At 40.4% G+C, this 19,615-nt stretch overlaps 1 protein-coding gene across 4 annotated transcripts in view; it reads right to left on the bottom strand.

Moving 5' to 3' along the window:
* Positions 1-1,719: 1,719 nt before the first annotated feature.
* The window catches only part of FZD3 (frizzled class receptor 3), a 107,269-nt gene continuing 89,373 nt past the window's right edge, over positions 1,720-19,615 (bottom strand). For 3 of the 4 annotated variants that reach the window (XM_038396623.2, XM_043510071.1, XM_043510072.1), the window contains exons 5-7: positions 10,325-10,473; positions 8,071-8,304; positions 5,025-7,274 (exon numbers count right to left, since the gene is read on the bottom strand). In XM_038396623.2, the coding sequence (XP_038252551.1) occupies positions 7,061-7,274; positions 8,071-8,304; positions 10,325-10,473 (597 nt within the window). In that variant the 3' untranslated portion in view covers positions 5,025-7,060. Of the gene's footprint in view, positions 2,428-5,024; positions 7,275-8,070; positions 8,305-10,324; positions 10,474-19,615 lie in introns of those variants that run through there. The other variant, XM_038396626.2, reaches the window with a different exon arrangement.

Genomic DNA, 19,615 nt, shown 5'->3' with positions numbered 1-19,615 from the left:
ATGGCAACTTCCATGAGGTGCTTATGGAGGTGGAGAGCCAAGCCTTCTTGGGTAATGGCTTGGGAAGACTAGCAGATACTGCACCTGGATGAACTGTGAGCTTCTCCCAAGCTGTAGAGGCAGTGATGATGTTTGTTGCTGATCAAGAAGGAACACAGGCAGGAGACATGGATTTTAAAGCCTGGGGTTTTCAGCATAGTCCAGTACCTGCACATAATTATGGGGCTGGGTGTTCACAGGGAACAAAAAACTCCCCAAAAAGGAAACCCAATCCTACTCCTAAAAACTATCAAATTACTAAAAACTACTATAAAAACAGTAAAAACTGTAAAACTAACCATGTACAACTGTATATTTTTAAGTGCGTTGAGTGCAAGAGGACCCTAAAGTTCCGACACGGACCACGAGACAATGAGAACAAACTGGAGACTCGGTCGGTCCGCTTTGCCCTGTATCATCTCGGACGAAACTATGAGGCAAGCCAAGGGTGCATGTGCGGATCAATGGACACTATTACTTGAAATCTCTGGCTCCAGACATACAGTGCACGTGCGTAAACCCTCAGTGGAATACAATAGGGACTATTACTCAAAGAAGAGCCATCTGGCTTTTCTGATGCATCTTCATTTGTCTCCTTGAGGAGGGCAAACTAGCCTTAAAGACAGTAGACAAAGCAGGCTTTCTGGAGTATAGCTGTACACTCCAGGGGGTCTAGAAAGTACTCCTACCCATACTAGCATATGGTGGTGGGCACATGGGGTTTCCAGGTAGGTTGATCCCTAGGAAGCCCAGACTTCTCTCTCTCTCGTGGACTCCTCCCTAGAATTTCTTTAACTCCCAGTGACCTCTCCAGGGAGAGAATGGTGAGTGCAAGGGACTAATAGTTAAGAACAAGGAAATGTATGGATCCTGCAGTGTGCCATTTGTAGAAGTTAACATTTTTCTTCTTAGAAGGGGGATAGTAGTGTTTACTCCTGAAGCCCCTTCTGGAAATAAGTGTTACTCTCAGAAACCCACAGGGTGGAAAAGGCTATTTTCTGTCCCCCTGTGGATGGCTACTCTTATCAGTACAATCATCAAATGACACATGGATGAGAGAAGCAGCTGTTTTATAAACTCATGTGTAGAGAGAACCTCTAAGAAGAGAATTTTACTGCATCTTTCACAAATATAGGACTTGCCTTACTCCAACAGACCATCTAGTGTGTGTGTTATCTTGCCTTGGATACTGGCCAATACCACATTCTTCCAAAAAAGACATAACTCTCCCGACAATGCACCTAACCACCTACATTATATTATGGGTGAATTTCTTCCTGACCCCAGCTGGCGATTAGTTTTATCTTTAAGAGGCAGAGCAGTATAAACTAAAAGTCCATGTACATGAATAGGATCTAGTGAATAGTCCCTTCTTGTAAAAGGATGGAACAAACTACAGCATAATTCTGCAGTGACATCTGCAGACTCCCACTGACTGTAATGGAATACTGCAAGGGTACAGGGTCCTCTAGCATGGGAGTTATTTCAGGATCGAGGTTTAGAGTTTAGTTCTTTTAGATCAGGCTACTGGTAGCTATGGTAAAAAGCAGTATGTAAATTGAGCAAGCAACAGCTAAGCAAGAGCTGGCTCCAAAATGTTTTTAAAGAAATATACAATTATATGAATTTTGAAAAAATAAAATCAAAGCCTATTAAAAGAGACCAACTACAACTATTTTTATGTCATTTTATTAAAAATTTTAAAAGGTCTAAAATCAAAATGTACATCTACTATATGGTAATCTGTTTGTACACTCATGTTAAAGTGCTAAAAATCAAATGTTACAAAACTGATACTGGCCTACTGTAAACAAGTCTACCAAGAGCCAAGTAAGTAAAACCAGCTAACTTTAGGTACGATATCATGCTAATAACAAAGTGCAACCACTACATACAAAATCGCACAACACTAAAGCTTTTCCCCTCATTCAGAAATGGATGATGTTACAATACATACATGAGCATCTCAACAGAAACATTTGGAGAGATAAGAATGCCATTAAATACACTGGTCTTCATCACGAGAACCTAGAACAGTTAATTACAGTTGAAAACTAAGATAACCCATCTCAGAGTCATTATTCATCAGCAATCAACATAACAGTCATAAGATAGGTACATCAGCACAAAAGCATAATCTGATATGAATTTTAACATTCCATAGCTCAAGTTGGATCTCTGGTAGCAATGATCTATCTGCATATGATATTAATTTGCCAGCAATGTTCCTCCTGCTTTAATGGTGCAGTCCTGCAAGGCATCCTGAGACGGCTCTTCCATTGAAATATATAGGAGATGGAGTGAGTGGCTCAGACCTTAAATAAGTTTAGTGCTTGTAAAAGATACCAAGATTGACAGCAGTAGAGACTTCAATCTTCTAGTCGGTCTCTAGAACAATACAATACAGTACAATGTAAGCTTTTCTCACCCTTCATCTTTGTATCTCAACTGTTAATTCGGCAGGACCAGTTCTGAAGAGGATAGTAATGCGGTATCTATACCAGGGGTGGGCAAACTTTTTGGCCCGAGGGCCACATTGGGGTTGCAAAACTATATGGAGGGCCGGGTAGGGAAGGCTGTGCCTCCCCAAACAGTCTGGCCCCTGCCCCCTCCCCCTGACTGCCCCCTTCAGAATCCCTGACTCCTCCAACCCCCCCCCGGCTTCTTGTCCCCTGACTGCCCCCTCCTGGGACCCCCACCCTAACTGCCCTCTGGGACCCCACCTCCTATCCAGCCCCCCCTTCTCCCTGTCCCCTGACTGCCCCAACCCCTATCCACACCCCTGACCGGTCCCCTGGGACTCCCACGCCTATCCAACCCCTCATTCCCCATCCCCTGACCCGCCCCAAAACCTCTGCCCCATCCAACCGCCCCCCCCGCGCCCTGACTGCCCCCCCAACCCCCAATCCATCCAACTGCCCCCAATCCCTGACTGCTGCCCCTAGAACCCCCCCCCCCCGCTCCCTTACCATGCCGGAGCCAGCCACTCTGCCCAGCAAGAGCGGCAGGACAGAGTGCTGGCGGCACAGTGTGCTCAGGCTGCAGGGGAGAGGGGAGAGCAGGGGAGGGGCCAGGGCTAGCCTCCCCGGCCAGGAGCTCAGGGCCAGGCAGGGGGATCCCGCAGGCTGGATGTGGCCCACGGGCCATAGTTTGCCCACCTGTGCTCTATACCCATGTTATCTTCAGCTTCTCTGGTAAAAATCTGTGAGGGTTATGACATGGATGCCTGCCCCTTAGGAACTAGACTGAGACCACCAGACTGATTTCAGCAGCAGTCCTTACATTACTACTAACCTGAGATGCTTCCAAACCAGAAGTCTATAGGTAAACTGTTTCCTGTAATAAATCTCTGATCATCCATATTTCAAATATATGCTATATACAGCTCAGAACTAAAGCCTCTATAGCAAAACTTAGATTTAAAAAACTAAAACTAAGAAAATACCAATTTACAGCATTTGAGAGCAGGCAAGCTGCTTTATAACCAAATTTGCAGGTTTTTTGTTTTTGTTTTTAAAGTTTTCCAAAACATTTTCCAAACAAACCCCAAATAGTTTGTGATTCAATAGGCAAAACACTGTCCTTGAGAAATATTGCACTCTCAGACAAACTTGTACCTGTGACATCATTATTCTATCTTCATTATGCAAAGCTTCATTAAAACCATAGACGTTAGGGCGAAGCACGTTGAAGACATAGTAGCCAAAGGACTAGGAAATGAAGAACGTTGCCAGCGCTAGGGATACTGTTGCCAAAGGCAATCTGACAAATGCCTGACTTTAACAGCCTCCAGTCAGAGATACAAATCAAGCGGTTACTGAATATTTCTTTGTCGCCAACAATCACCTATTCTCTATGTAGGGTAGAGTTGGCCCTGAACAGAAGTATGCTGGCATGAAGTTTCAGAGGAAAGCATGTTGGGCCAGCATGTAGTAGAAAGATCCAAGATGTTCACTCCTTGAGGACATGATGCTGTAACTGAAGTAATACAAACATAGATAGTCTTATACCTAAAGCCTAAAACTGGGAATCATGAAATCTTGATTTTATTTTCAGCACTGCTACAGCCTTCCTTGTAACCTTAGGTGAAACAAACTCTCTATGCCTCAGTTATCCCAACTATAAAATGGGGATAATGCTAATACTAACTTTACACAAGTACTGTGATGCTTAATTCATCATTTTTAAAGGAATCTAAAATTGTGAGAAGACAGGTGCTTTAGAAATATGATGTATTATATTAGTTCAGTTTTGAAACTAATAGGATGTGGGGTTGGGACTACAATAGGGTGGTGGGGAAATCAGAAACCGGGACCAGAATGTTGTATTTGAATCACTACTTAGGCTGTGCATTCCATGTACAGAATAGGTAAGTGAGAAAGTCTAAATTCTCACATTTGGAACCACAAACACAATTACCCCACCCCAAAAAAATTTAACAGAGATTTAAAAAAAAAAAAAAAACAAAACCCCAACAAACCATGGATCTAACCTCAACCATTCCAAATCCCCCTCCCACAGTTAAAGTCACAGCATAATGCAAAACCGTTGTCAAAACCAGAATACTATTGCAAACATAGCAATAAAGATCAATGTAAAAACTTCACTTTCAGTTACAACATTTAAGAAGTTGAAGATAATTGACTCCCTTTGAAAATCCAAATTCCTACAAAATAGCATCCCTTTGCAAAAAAAAAAAAAAAAAAAAAAAAAAAAAAAAAAAGTTGCTCAGTTGAAGTTAAATTTTAAAACAAGAACATGTTTCACCATTTTTGACAATATGGAATTGGAAGTTTGTCAACCTAAAAGCCACTCTTAAACACATCTCATACTCATCTGCTTTAAAAGAGATGTTTCAGAGTAGCAGCTGTGTTAGTCTATATTCGCAAAAAGAAAAAGGAGTACTTGTGGCACCTTAGAGACTAACAAATTTGTTAGTCTCTAAGTTGCCACAAGTACTCTTTTTTTTTTTTTTAAAAAGAGATGATGTAGAATAATCAGAGACTTAACATAATACACAACTGTGGCAGTTAGTTATACATACAGTCAATCCAACAGAAATTATAGGGTCTAGTCTGCCCTCCAGGCATGTGTGCACTGTAACTTTTATCACTATTAATGGATTTACATAGAGGGGAGTGTATAGAGTAAGCTTCCAAAAATTTTTATTTGAAGTTGGTTTTGGTTCATGCCTCTCTTCTGGAGCAAAGCCTGGTCAGGATGGGAAAAGCAATTTATAGCAAACAGATTTTTAAAGGCATGGCGACTCCCAGAGCAACCTTTGATTTTAAAAACTAACATGGCTAAGTGATTTGCTGTCATGTCATTGGGGAATAATTAAAATGAATAATGGTTGCACAGCCTAAGTCTTGTTGCTCCAAAAAGCCTCTGAAGTACATATCCTGGGTTTTTGCCCTTTTTTTTGCCCCCGAGGTTATGCCATCCAAGCACGTACAAAGTCTTTTCAACATGCCTCAAACAGGTCAAAAAGGGAATGAATATTACGACAATGAAAAAATGTACACTTCCCAGCAATATTCTACAGTAATGACTGAGGTAGGTTCAAATGTAACCAGTGTTTCTTCATGGTGAATGATACCTGAAACTGCTTCAGATCAAGTGTACCATTTAAAACATGACTTGACTTTGCCTGCAATGTCCACAAAGGCAAAAGGAGAGCAAAATTATTCATGTTTCCATAAAAATCAGAGAATTCTCTGTTCCGAATGATAGTGGCAAGCTGGATAGAAGAGACCCATAATATAGGCCAAATACTCTCTCCAGTGCACACCCCACCTAAACGGGCTCAGGGCCTACCGAGGGGGAATGTGAAAACCTGCTCCACCTCCAAGATTACAGAGCGGCAGCAGTTCCTGACCCTGACCACCCCTTCACCTCCTTTCCACAGAAGTGTAATCTGGCTGGTGGATCTATGCACTCATGGATCCACTGCTGCACTCCTTCTTCAATACTCTCCCACCTACCTCTAAACCTCCCATTCCACAACAACTCAGTATAAAGGGAGCCCTCACAGAACACATTTCTGTGGTCTCCTGGTGGGTTCCCACATAAACTCCCTGCATCCATTTCACCCACCCCTCCAGACCCAAGCTGCAGGGATTGGGATCAGGATTTGTTCTTATAGGTCCATAAGGAGAGAGGTCAAACAATCTAGTTTAAAGAGAAAATCCAGGTTCCCCCATCATGTGTTTGAGAGGTCAGGAACAGGCACTCTCACAGTTTTTGTATGTTAATTTAAAAACGGGTAGCTGAATATTATCTAGGTAACTGGCTTCAAATTGAGTTTTCCACCTCTCCCCACAGAAAAATTGTAAACAAGCAGAAAATTTAAATAGTATTTGGTAAAAAGGCAAGGACAATACCAACTTAAAAAATCATGCCTTCCCTTCCCCATACCCTAACAATTGAGCCTGAACAATTCTGTAAGAACTGACCATCTTCACTGGAGTTTCCATTCTTCCTGCCAAATACTCATTCTTTTTTTATTTCCAGCATAACTATTTAAAAATGCCTGCTGATTTCTTACAGATGCCCTTTGTACCGTAGTTAATATGCAGCCCTCCCCTCATGGAAGAACTCCTTCAAATATTCAAGAGTTTCCTTCTGTTTATTGGAACTCTTAACATGACCTTGCCAGTGAGTATTCAAAGGTAACAATTACTGAAATTCAAAGTATTTGGGGATTTTTCTAATAAGAAATCCAGCTATGGTATCTGATGGGAAAATAACAAGTTATATAATAAATTATTAATAATTATCTACTGGTAGATTCAAAAGCTTTTACTTTCGTTTATTTCCAGATTGCTGATCATTGGGCATCCTAGCACTGATGTAAGCACAATGATAGCTGGCTTTAAAAAGGCAAAGCCAAACTTCAGCTTCCTGATACAAAAAATCAGCACCAATGGGAAGCATGAGAATACTGAGTATTATCACATCACTGAGAAATGGACTCCAAGTAACACTGTTGCAGGAGCTTCTCCTTTATGTTGAAAGCAAATCAAGCACTGGTTCCATCCTCTTCAATAACCCGGTTCATGCTAGTACCATGTGTGATGTGGGTCATTGGGTTGTTGCTGAGATCCCTGATGCTGCTGTGACGTGACTGTTCATTGAGCCGATGTGAACTGCTATGCCTGGAGTGATCAGTCAGTCGTGACATGCTGCCATGAGGTAGTCTGTCTTCTATGCCTCTGTAGCTGCAGGGGGTGTACCTAATTTATAAAAACAAGGCCAATTTCATTATTACCTCAGGCAAGAGAGAGAGGGAGAGTGTGTGTAAGTATGTAAGTAAATAACTCTTGATTATATATAGTACTATGTTTTTATGAAAAACGGGAGGACTCATTCTACTTGGCTCTGCCACCGAACTCAGGTGTGACCTCTGGCAAGTTGCTTTAATTTTCTATGTTTTTCCCCGTCTATAAAATGAGGATAAGGATAATTACCATAGCACCATTCACACACTGAGAATAATAATTTGGTGAGTAAATACAGGTTACCCAATGGTCACTTCAACTAAGCTACATTTTTTTTTAAAATTTCAGTAGAACTACGACAATTTACTCCAGCTGAGGATCTGGCACGTTCTTCAGTTAGTCAAACTCACAGAAGTGTACAGAGCAGCCGTGCTCAAACACTACACTGAACTTGGAACAGATTTTGTTTCCTATGTAGTAGATACTATACACACACGGCACATTCTGTCTCAGTAGAGAAAGAGCTGGCTGCATTCATACTCTGACTAATTCATACACTCATAACTACTCAAAGAAGTTATGGTACATTTCCTCTTTCCAACCCAGATGTTAAAGTTCTTTAAGGACCAAATGGAGAGGATATAATCACTAGTTTGGGAAGGTGATTAGCAGCAGAGGTTCAGAATCCAACCTCATGGTGGCCAAAGCATAGCCAAATGAAAAAGTGCAGGTAGTGACCAGGATTCCCCCTGAAAATAGAGGCTCATTAATTCCATTTACATTAGAATTTTAAACTATGCATGGAACTCACCTGCCATCACGGGACCTATGCAGGCTGCCATGGTAGCTGCTTACTTTGCTGTGGACACTGCCTGCTTTGCTCCTCTGGTCATCCATCATAGCCAGATGAGTAGATGAAGCATGAGTGGAAGTCCCCTGAGTGGAAGTGCCCCTTGACTTTCGGATAATGGGGGTATTAGGATCCCTCAGAAGTGACTGAGCAAAATCGGGCTCCTGCAGCACCTGGCGGCTCTCATTTACAGCTCTAGTCAAAATATGGAATTGGAATAATTAATGTTAAAAAAAAATACAACCAAGTGATCACAAGAGCTCTTCCAAATTGGCCTATGCTATCATTAAACATATAGCTTTAATACACACATCACGGTCAAAATGTTACAACTTTGTACCTTAAGAGCAGTGAGACAGAACAGTCAGGCCACTTATTTAGATGCCTACATATGGATTGACTTGCCTAATTTTAAGCACCCCAATCTTAACATTTTGGCCAATGCTTAGAGAATTGCCCTGTAACCTGTAATTGCTCTTCTAGCATAGGCACGTAGGGCATACGGTAACATAATTGCAATGTAAATAAAAGCTCTGCCATTACCTCACATGACCCCAGCAGCTTCATGAATCCTATGGATCATGCAAGAACTAAAAGCAGTGTAATTTTCTTTTAAACCTGGAATTCCCTTATGGCCTTAACTCTGGAGAGTTCAGAGATATTGCCACAAGAACATCCTTGAGATAGTGCAGGAGATCAACATGCCCAGATTCCTGCAAAAGCAGTCATCTACATAAAACAGGAAAAGTCACTACCTTCCCCAGAATTATAATTCAGTTTCTAAAATATCAATGTCCATAAGAGCAGCATATTTTGTGAAGTACAAAGTATACAGAATCTGTCTTTGCCTTAGCTCAATGATTGTGGTTCCCAGCCTGGTTTTTTGGAGCCCCTCTGTGTGGGATTGGTGGACGGGTGCACTTTTAGTATCCTCTAGCTATGCTCTGGCAGAGTTGCCAGTGATTTTTCCATCCATTTGATCTTTTTAGTCATTTTGTAGAATGGAAAAAACCCCCGTTTTTTAAGCTCTCGTTTTTGTTTCCCTTCCCCTAGGGTCTCCCCCATCACCTGATGGCCCCTTCTTCTCATTCTCCCACTCATCAAAATGCTATACTGTCTACTTAGCATGGGGCTGTCCATTGACAGCTCCGTGAAGACAAATCAGCTCTGCCTCTCACTGCTGATTTACCTGCCATACCAACAGAAAAGAGCAGCTTGAGCCAGAAGGCTGGTGCATACTCTCCTGAAACGGTAAGGGCTACCACAGGAACATGGCAACAAGCCTGAAAGCTTCAAGGAGCCACCCAGTACTTTAACTGAAGGAGAATGTTTAGGATAGAGCAACTGGTGTCATGCAGCTTTCTCTACCCCATTGCTCAGATCCTCCACCCTATCTCCTACTCCATTCAGACTAGTCTGTCACCTCCAGGGATGTCCAGGCTAGGAAATATTGTCTTAGTCTCTACACAGTGTTAGTTGAAAGGGTGTATTTAGGTAGATAAAAGATTTATTAATTATACTAAGTTGCTATGAATCTTATAGAAGTGACCACATTTAGTAGGTTACCTTTTGTCTTAAAATCTGTCCCAACTATATTGAGTGCAATTTTCCTCCATTTTGAGTAGAAGACCAGTGTTAAGCACTGGATTTGTCAGTCCATTGAGATGTCACTTAAGACAGATTTCACTGGAATTAAATTGTATTAAACTGCAGTTTGATAGGGGCTTCAATGCACAATAGAAGGATTAAGAAGTGTACACAACTGCTGCAGAATCATGGTGGAAAACATGTTTGCTTCATTTCAATAGAAAAGATGAGTTGTCTAGCTAGGGAGATGGTGCTTAGAGAGAAGGAAGCTATACTACTGCACACTTCAGAAAGTGACAAAAATGTGCAGTATTGTGGCATATCCCATTTCCTCTAAGAACAAGGAAGCAGAATAGCTTCATAATAGATGAAGAATGTTAATTTGATTTTGTTATCGAGAAAACAATCTGGTGCAAATACAGGATGGGTTTGTTTGTTTTTTTGTTTGCTTTTCAGATATACTGAACAGTGCAGCATTTCTAGGCAAGTTGCCTCTGCTGCCATCCCTCTCTCCAAGAAGGAACTGGTTTGGACAGGATTAACTTGAAGTGCTCTCTCAGGATTACAGGCGAGAAAGGGTTTATTTGCCAATATTACACTGGCAAGTCTTTCACATAACAGCACTCACTCTTTTTTCCTGCGTCCATGAAAAAAGCTGGCCCATTCAAAGCAGGTCTTTTTACTTCCAACCCAAAAGACAGAAGGGATCCCAACTACTAGAGCCATAAGATACTTCATCAGAAAGAGAATCAGGTCTGGGCGACTCATCTGAGAGATCTAGAGAGAGAAAAACAGAAAAGAACATGTTGCAAACCATTATAGTTTGCTACTCCAACTATTAACTAATTTAAAATAACTGTCTCAGCCTTGAGCCAAAGTAAACATCATCAGGGTTCCTTTGTTTCACAGTTCTATAGAACTTCAGAGAATAATGTGCAGGCTGGTGCAGTGTAAAAACAAACAAACTTCTGGGAGGTCTTGTATTTCTGGTCTGGTGTGGTGTCTGCCGAACAATTTTGAAATATTATAGGTTAAAAATGAGCCTTTGTAATTTGTGAATAGAGATAAAACTACATAAACCCATGTGCTCCAACTTCTGTTGGAAAGTCAATAATACAGACACCTCCACATCACGGAACATATTCAACAACCCCTTGTCCCTTATTCCAGTGAGGAGCAGATTCTTATTTTCCATCCCCTAGAGCCTTGGTTTGTCAGCAAGATGCTACTACACGATTCTTATTCTTACTTCCCATTGGATGATTCATGAAGAAACAATCACAGCTTATACTACGTCCTTATTAGCAAAAAAAACAAACAAACAATGTGGGCACTCGTTTGACAAAATTTATGATCAGTACATTTTGAGAACTTCTTGAGTTGTAGCCACAAGACATGAACCATAAAAAACAAAAACAAAAACCACCAAGATTTCAAGCTGAAGTTCAAAATAACCCCCCACCTCCTAGTTGCAAGTAGAGCTAATTCACTCTGCATTCCCTGCTTTGCACTGCTATAGTATTCCAGAACTATTCACGTGTCACTTTCACTAAAACCGTAACAATTAAAAAAATACCCTCAGTCTCAGTTGTCCACGATCAGGAAGCCATTTCCTATCTCAGGGTCTCCAACTTCTGGTCAACCTTCATTGAAAGCTTCTGCTGGTAGTATACGATTTGCCATTAAATGATATAGGAAATAATCTGAGGAGCAGAATACCACCACCAGAGATGTGCATCACGCAATATGATCTTAAATATAAAACACTCACTTCTCCTGTTTACTAGCAATATAAATATTTATTTAGAGTAAAATCAGAAAGCAGTGTGATGATCTGAATGTAATACCATGCATACAATGCCCTAAATTAACACTGGGCAAACAAACAATGATAAAGCTGTCTTTTCACAGGATGAAAATTCAACTGGAATGTCATCAAGCAGGGTTCAGCAGCTATTTTATCAAGATAACTTTATAAAAGCAACGGAATGGCTGATCAACTACTGTCTACTCAATTGCATCTCATTTTCTGATGTGCATGTCAGTAGATGTACATACCAGTGAAGATACAGTAATAATTATAACACTTTGCATCTCTATAGTGTCTTCTCCTCCAAGGATCTCAAAGCCCTTTACAAACAGTAGCATTTACTTTTGACTTTGGCAAGTATAATTATCCCCATTTTACAGATGAGAAAAATGGAGGCACAGAGAGGTTAAGTGACTTGCCCAAAGTCACACTGCACATCCATGGCAAAAAAGAATACAAACCAAAATTCATGACAGCCAGTCTTGTTTTTTAACAATATATATACACTGTACTATATGGCATTCCTTCATCATGGACATAGATTTTTTTAAAAAATGATTAAACCAGAAACACAATGAGCATTATCATGAGACTTTTCTTTGAGTTCCTGTTTGAATCAAAAAGAAAAGGAGTATTTGTGGCACCTTAGAGACTAACAAATTTATTAGCGCATAAGCTTTCATGAGCTACAGCTGTTTGAATCAAGTGAGCTCAATTTGCCCATTGTCATTAGTTTGCTCAGCATCTCTTTTAATCTAGTTTCCACCACTTTCTGCTTTCCACCACTTTCACTTTCCACCAAAGAGAAACTACTGATGTTGAATGCCTGTGACAATACTATAGACTTCTCCATATTTTTATCCATTTAACCATAAAAAACTGGTCTGAAAGCTTCCTAGGTGGTATTGTACACAACCCTATTATGGTGATGGTTTTTGTTTCTTTGTTTTTTGTCTTTTAAGTGGACCATTCTGTTGATATCAAACAAGTATCCTGAGTTAAGCTTTCAAAAAAAATAGCCTCATTACTACACCAGAAGTACATTTTATACATTTGAATAGCTTTGAAACATGTAAATGGGGCACTAACTTGGTGGGAAGCATCATTTCCTAATGTAGATAAAAGATCTGGATAGACTTTTATATACAAGAGTCTATTCCCTGCATACTGGACCAAATTCTCTATTGGCATAACTATAAATGACTTATTGGATTTACACCTACACAGAATTTAGTCCATTGTATTAATATGAAGTTATGCCTCTGCTACCAAAGCCCCCAATGAGCTACTGATCATTATAATGCCTGTTTCACAAGATATGCTCTGAAAAGTACCACGCTTAATTCAGTGCTTGAATCACAACATACCATCATTTTAACTTCAATCAGGAGCTGAAGTTAACTCCAACTTCAAGGAGTTTTATGCTGGTCCTATTGTTACCTACTAGACATCCCTGTGTGTGAGGAAGCCTAATCAATTTCCCCCAAAATATCCTTATCTGAAAAATCTTATGATAAAAATGGTCAAAAGAATAGAACTTAAAAAGCATACCAAATTATAAACTGTATCCTAACAACAATCTTGTAGACTTGTGAATGTACAGTATCTCCTAGTCCTATAGAAATGGGGCATCATTGTTTACTACTGCAAATAATTGAATCTTCACTGCATAGATTAAGTGCAAGCCAATACTTTAATACAAACGTATTCATCTGGATTATATATCAGCACTTTTGGGTTCAGCACATCCATGCTTGGTGGATTTCCAAAGGTTCCCAGATGAAACATATAACACACACACACACACACACACACACACACATATATATATTATGACAGGGTCAGGCCAGATGGCTACAGGAGAGTGATAGAAGGCAGATATATTAGCCCCAGGTTAAGTTGGTCCCTTTTCCCTGGGTCAGGTAACAGGGAAGGTTCCAGAACAATCAGGAACTTTCTGGAAACAATTAAGGCAGACAGGTTGATTATAACACCTGTAGCCAATCAAGAAGCTGCTAGAATCAATTAAGACAGGCAGGCTAATCAGGGCACCTGGGTTTAAAAAAGAGCTCACTTCAATTTGTGGTGTGTGACCAAGGAGCTGGGAGCAAGAAGCTGAGAGTGAGAAGGTGTACTCCTGGAAGACTGAGAAGTACAAGCATTATCAGAGATCAAGAGGAAGCTCCTGTGGTGAGAATAAAGAAGGTGTTGGGAGGAGGCCATGGGGAAGTAGCCCAGGGAGTTGTAACTGTCATGCAGCTGTTACAGGAGCCACGGTAGACAGCTGCAATCCGCAGGGCCCTGGGCTGGAACCCGGAGCAGAGGGCGGGCCCGGGTTCCCCCCCATCCCGCCAACTCCCTACTTGATACTGGAGGAGTGGACCTGGACTGTGGGTTCCACCAGAGGGAAGGTCTCTGGCCGGTTCCCCGATCCACTAGGTGGATCAGCGGAGAATGTGGGGATTGTTGTTCTTCCTTTTCCTCATGCTGGCCAGTGATGAGGCTAACTGAGTGAACAGCAGATTTGAGCCACGAAAGTGGCCAAACTGAGAGCTGCTGTGAATCTCTGAGGTGAGCAAATCTGCCAATAAACGCAGGACCCACCAAGGCAGAGGAGGAACTTTGTCACTATATATATGTGTGTGCGCACACTAACTAAAACCCTCAAATTTTATTATTCACTTGAGATTTTTTTTTTTTTTAAAAGTACTTTGAGTTTTGGCCACCCCCCCCAAGAAAAGAAAAAAGAATCTATGGAAGTAATGGACTCGGTTTAAGGCACATACATACTCTTAGTTTGAATGGGTTAAAATAGAAGTCTATAAACTTTAGTTTCGAGAGATGAATGTAAGGGTTTTTTTTTGTTTTTAAATGTTTCTATCACACTTGTTACAATTAGCGTAAAAAACTTAATTATTCCTCTACAACCATAAAACTGAGAAAACAAGATTTAAAACCCAAAAGCTCATAGCACATTTCCAAAAAGTTTGGCACTTACATAATTTCAAATCTAATACAATCATATGCTTTCACAGGAACTGTTTATTTTATTTTATTTTTTTAAAGAGTCGAAGTATGTAAAGCCAAGCCAGAATTTACCCTCAGGATTCCATTTAATTTTAGTCCAGACGATTTCCAGTTACACTATGCTGCCCATATGCAGAGTGGAAAAAGTACAATTTACAGTAGTCAAGCACCATAGGATTTGAGACATTAAGACTATTGAGTCATATGAAATTACATATTTGATTTGAACTATCCACACTCCTACCACCATTTTGTTCAAGCACAAAGCATTCTCCAAAAATGTAAATCAGCAGAGTATCCTAATGTAATGGAAACTACTACTACTTTAATCTGATTAAGCCACACATCAACATCTCTAGAAGTGGAAGTTTACTGTTTGCAGGCACTGGCTAAAATATCTTAACTTTATTAGATGCCTCATCAGTAGTACTTTGATCTCTGTTCCAATGATCCTCTGGTTTTCTGAGCTTCCAAATAGGTTAGAAACTCTGAGAACTTAGATTCTACTCTCTCTCCTGAGGAATCTAGATTATTGGACTACTGGGGTGACTATGAATCTGCAGAGGCAATATACTCCAAGGATTCCAGTCACATATGAGAACCTTTACTTTCTCCTCCAAGTATCCTATCTGCAGATCTCTAGTTCAGAGAACAGCCAACAGCAGCAATTTCCTGGGGAAGAGCTCTGGCAAACAAGTGAATCAATATAGCATGATTTATAGAGCTGAAATAAGAATTTCCTTAAGTTTCATAACTTGTCTAGGTCAGATGTAAATCAGGATGTACAATGCTGTGACTGAATTTATAGGACAATGATATAAAACTTCATACAACTTCCATATGAGTAAACCGTGTGAGGAGGAGGAGAATGGGCAGAATTCCCAGTTTCTTTTCATCTCCTAGAAGGAGACAGTGAATAGGACGACAAAATCTGTGAAGGAGGATGATTTGGGGAATACCGGGCAGTCTAGATGCCACAGAGATCAGTCCTTACACCTAGTCTAATAAATGGTTACAATATCATCCTTTCCTCCCACTGGTTGTCTCAGGATTTGCTGGCTTGTCTGGCAGGGCTCCTTGACATCCCACAGTCAGAAAGTAGGGAATAAGTCATTTAAATTTCTAACATGGATGAAAAAGAACAGGAAGTTTGTCCTGCCAATAAATGAAGGGATTCTCAGAGCCATCAAAAGATATGCCTTATATCTACTTCAATGCCATTTTATTGCTACTAGATATACAGTTTTAATCTAGATTTCTTTTAATCAGGGTTTGTATGAGAACAATCAGTAACTGAGAAGACATTGTTGTATGCAGTGTTGCTGTAGCTGTGTCAGTCCCAGGATATTATTCAGAGACATGAGGTGAGTGAGGTAATATCTTGTATTGGACCAACTTCTGTTCAAGCTTTCAAAAGCCTCTCTCTTACCAACAGAAGTTGGTCCAATAAAAGATATTACCTCACCCACCTTGTCTTTAGACAAGAATTTCCTTGTTTCCTTACACTTAAGATATAAAAAGAGGTAATGACCAGCATAGAACTGAGTAATGTTGCAGTCCTATTAACAAATGTGTCTGTGCATTGATAACGCTAAAACCCAACACACAAACCTTGAAAAGTCAAAGAACAAATGGTCCAATAACAGTCAAAAAGAATGAGTGGTGCTCAGATCAGCTGGCCAAAGTGGTAGGAAAGGAATTGATAGCGGTAGGAGCTATAATCCTCTAGACTCACAGTGAAAGTGTGAATCCAATATAGCAGTGCTTCTCAACCAGTAGGTTTAATCACTGGTGTGTGTGCGCGTGCACGCATGTATAGTCATACGGTTACAATAAAAGTATAATGGGGTTGTGAAAATTCTTGACTTTAAATAAAACGAGTCATCAACCTGAAAATTTTGAGAAACAGTACAACTGAGTAGTCATAGAGCCTGTCAGACAGTTCAAGGTGTGTATTTCCCCAAGACCAGGGATCTGCAGAGGCAATTCTTAAAAGGTAATATTGTTTCAGATGTTGCTAATAACTTTTGTGATTCCACTCATCCAATTTAGATGAATCCTTTTCAATAAGGCTTACAGGCAGAGTTCTCCTCCTGCATGAATCCTTTTTGACAGCATTTCCCAAACTTTTGAAAGCCAAGCGCTAAACTGAGGAAAATGAAAACAATCACAACCATTTTGAACCCTGCCATGTGCTGCTAAAGATCTCCCTATATTTTAGAATACGACATTCAGTTGCATATTTAGAACATATCAAATTTTTATTTGATATCTCTTTATAATTTGAAATTCTTCTCCAACGTGTTTTAATGAGCAGTGAAATTGTTAACAATGTTAACATTTAAAAGCATCATCATTGGCCTCTGAGTTAGCAGCCATTGACATTAATTGGGCAGTTTACACCTCAGAGCTATTGTTTCAAGGTCTTTGCAAACTCAGGAAAACATCACTGCATTTTTTACACTGGGTCACATTTTGAAAGTTTTTTCCCCCCACAACCATAACAGCTAGAGACTGATATTTTTAAACAATGACGTGTCAAACTCTGGAGAGCAAATGAGAAGTCTGGCTGCACTCCCCTCCGTCTTCTACAGGGAGTGCCCTAGTTTAGGAAACCCTGCTTTACCTTAAGGGCCAATCATACTGTGCATATTTACAATCAGATGCATCTTACTCCGCTAGTACGTCCCATTGACTAAAATGAACTAAATGAATGAATAAGTTAGGGAAAATGTTAAAAGAGTGACCAGATCACAGTCTGACAACAGGGAGCAACAAAACAGAAATGGAGAAGGAGGGTTCTCCTTTCTTCCTCTGTAGCTCATGCACTACATCAAGACTGTGACTCGGATTACACATTAAATTGCTTTTAAAGCCTTTGGGTCCACACACTACTTTAAGAGTGAGGATTTGTGGAAACATCTAAAGCAGTAGCATACACTCACTCTGAGCAGAAGCTAGGGTTGCCAACTCTGACTGAAGCTATTCTGGGAGATTCTCACCCCCTCCCCCACACACGACGTAATGTCATTTTCTTAAATTAGGCTATTAAAATCTCCCGGCTTGCTTTCAATAGTGACTGGGATATCGATGCTGATTCCGGGAGACTTCAGGCCAATCCTGAAGGGTTGGCAACCCTAGCTGAAGCACTCCTATAAGAACACACAAAAATAGGGTATTAATATAAAATAAAGGGTTGAAATTTAAGTGCAATTGAAAATATCATTTGGGAGCTAACCATTTTGACAAAGCCTTTTACAAAATATAAAATCAAATGTGGGAGGGGAAGAATGAAGATACCAAGTCACAACTCACACAAGAGTCACAGAAAGCTTTTCTTTTAAAAAGTATATTTTAAGGAAATACCACCACTATAAAAAGTAGCTGAAAAAAGATGCATCCAAGAGTATTCTGGTTCTTCTTTCAGCATATCAGAAATGTGGATAAAAGCTACGTCAGTCAGCAGGGGCTTACTGTTATAACCTGCTGCAAATACTAAAGTTTATTTTTTAAAATCCCCCAAGTTGAACTATTGATATAGACCGTTAAAAGAAAAAAACTGAAATGCCATTAAAGGATTAAAAGTGTGTGAGCCTCTCCTACTGACTTTTCTACAAAACTCCTTACATCTGCTGATCTAAGCCTCGTTAAACTGCACAAAACAAATATTACAATGACAGGGAACACCAAGAATTGCACAACATGAAACATTGTCACAGGATTGTCTTCTTTACCCACACTAATGAAGAGCTCTATTAAATCAGTACTGAAAGAACTTGTACTGTAACTCACTCATGAGAGAAAAGTGTTAAATACAATCTGACATACATGCACTCTATCTCCGTGGCATAAAGAAAGGTCCCACTTAAAATAAAATCCCTTTTAACTAGTGACACGCTGGCAGACCAGGTGTCAGCTCTTGCCAAGGCTTTCGGCCTCAGCCAAGTACTGACAAATTCATTGCTGGAAACCAGTCCAGCTCACCTGTGTGTTAGTATGGTTAAGCTGGGATAACTTGGTCTCTTGGGACTGAAAGTAACCTGAATCTTTTATGATCTTTGGTGTAAAGCACCCATCACTAAGTCCCGCTTGCCTGGGTGGCAAGATAGACTGGAATGCCCAAAGGAACCTTCTGTGACTCCATGACAAGACTGTTATAGTGCTCCGGGAGTTCACATTTGTTACTGGGTTGGTGAAATCTAATTATAGAACATATAACCCATTTGGGGTCTCTGCCCTGCCTCGTTGACAGTCTGCCCTGAGGTTGGCACTCATGGTTATGAGCCACTCCAGACAGCATGACAACTAGATGGTCTGATGATCAAAAGTAGGAACATGAAAATGTTAGAATATGCACAGGCTTTTTATGAAGTTTGACTTGACCAGTCGAAATCCCAAAGTGAAGAGTTCACAGAGAATTTCAAGTCAAGTTCAATTGTAGTTATTTAAACAATTGCACAAAATGTTACATGGGTTAAGATACTATGGGTATCCTCTTCCAAGAATGAAACTGCATCTATGGTACTTCTCACTTTAAAAAAACAACCTTAGATTTTCTTTGTTGCACTTGTTTAAGTAAAAACAACAACAGTATGAAGATAATCTGCCAACTACAATGAATAGACTTCAAAAGACTTTTTAGTGAACTACGTGCAAGGCATTCCTGTTTCATATCAGGCTCTGGTTCATGACACGTACTGTAGCAACTTTCATGGCATGACATCTCCTTCAACAAGGACAAGTGCAGAGTCCTGCACTTTGGATGAAAGAATGCACTGCTACAGACTGGCTGGCTAAGCAGCAGTTCTGCAAAAAAGGACCTAGGCATTACAGGGGACAAGAAGCTAGATATGAGTCGACAGTGTGCCCTTGTTGCCAAGAAGGCTAACGACATATTGGACTGCATTAGTAGGAGCATTGCCAGTAGATCGAGGGAAATGATTATTCCCCTCTTTTTGGCACTGGTGAGGCCACATCTGGAGTATTGAGTCCAGTTTTGGGGCCCCCACTACAGAAGGGATGTGGACAAATTGGAGAGAGTCCAGTGGAGGGCAACAAAAATGATTAGGGGGCTGGAGCACA

This window comes from Dermochelys coriacea, chromosome 3, assembly GCF_009764565.3.
Source record: "Dermochelys coriacea isolate rDerCor1 chromosome 3, rDerCor1.pri.v4, whole genome shotgun sequence".
Classification (NCBI taxonomy): Eukaryota; Metazoa; Chordata; order Testudines; family Dermochelyidae; genus Dermochelys; species Dermochelys coriacea.
Note: the sequence above shows the minus strand (reverse complement) of the source record. Positions and strands in the feature narration are given on the sequence as shown.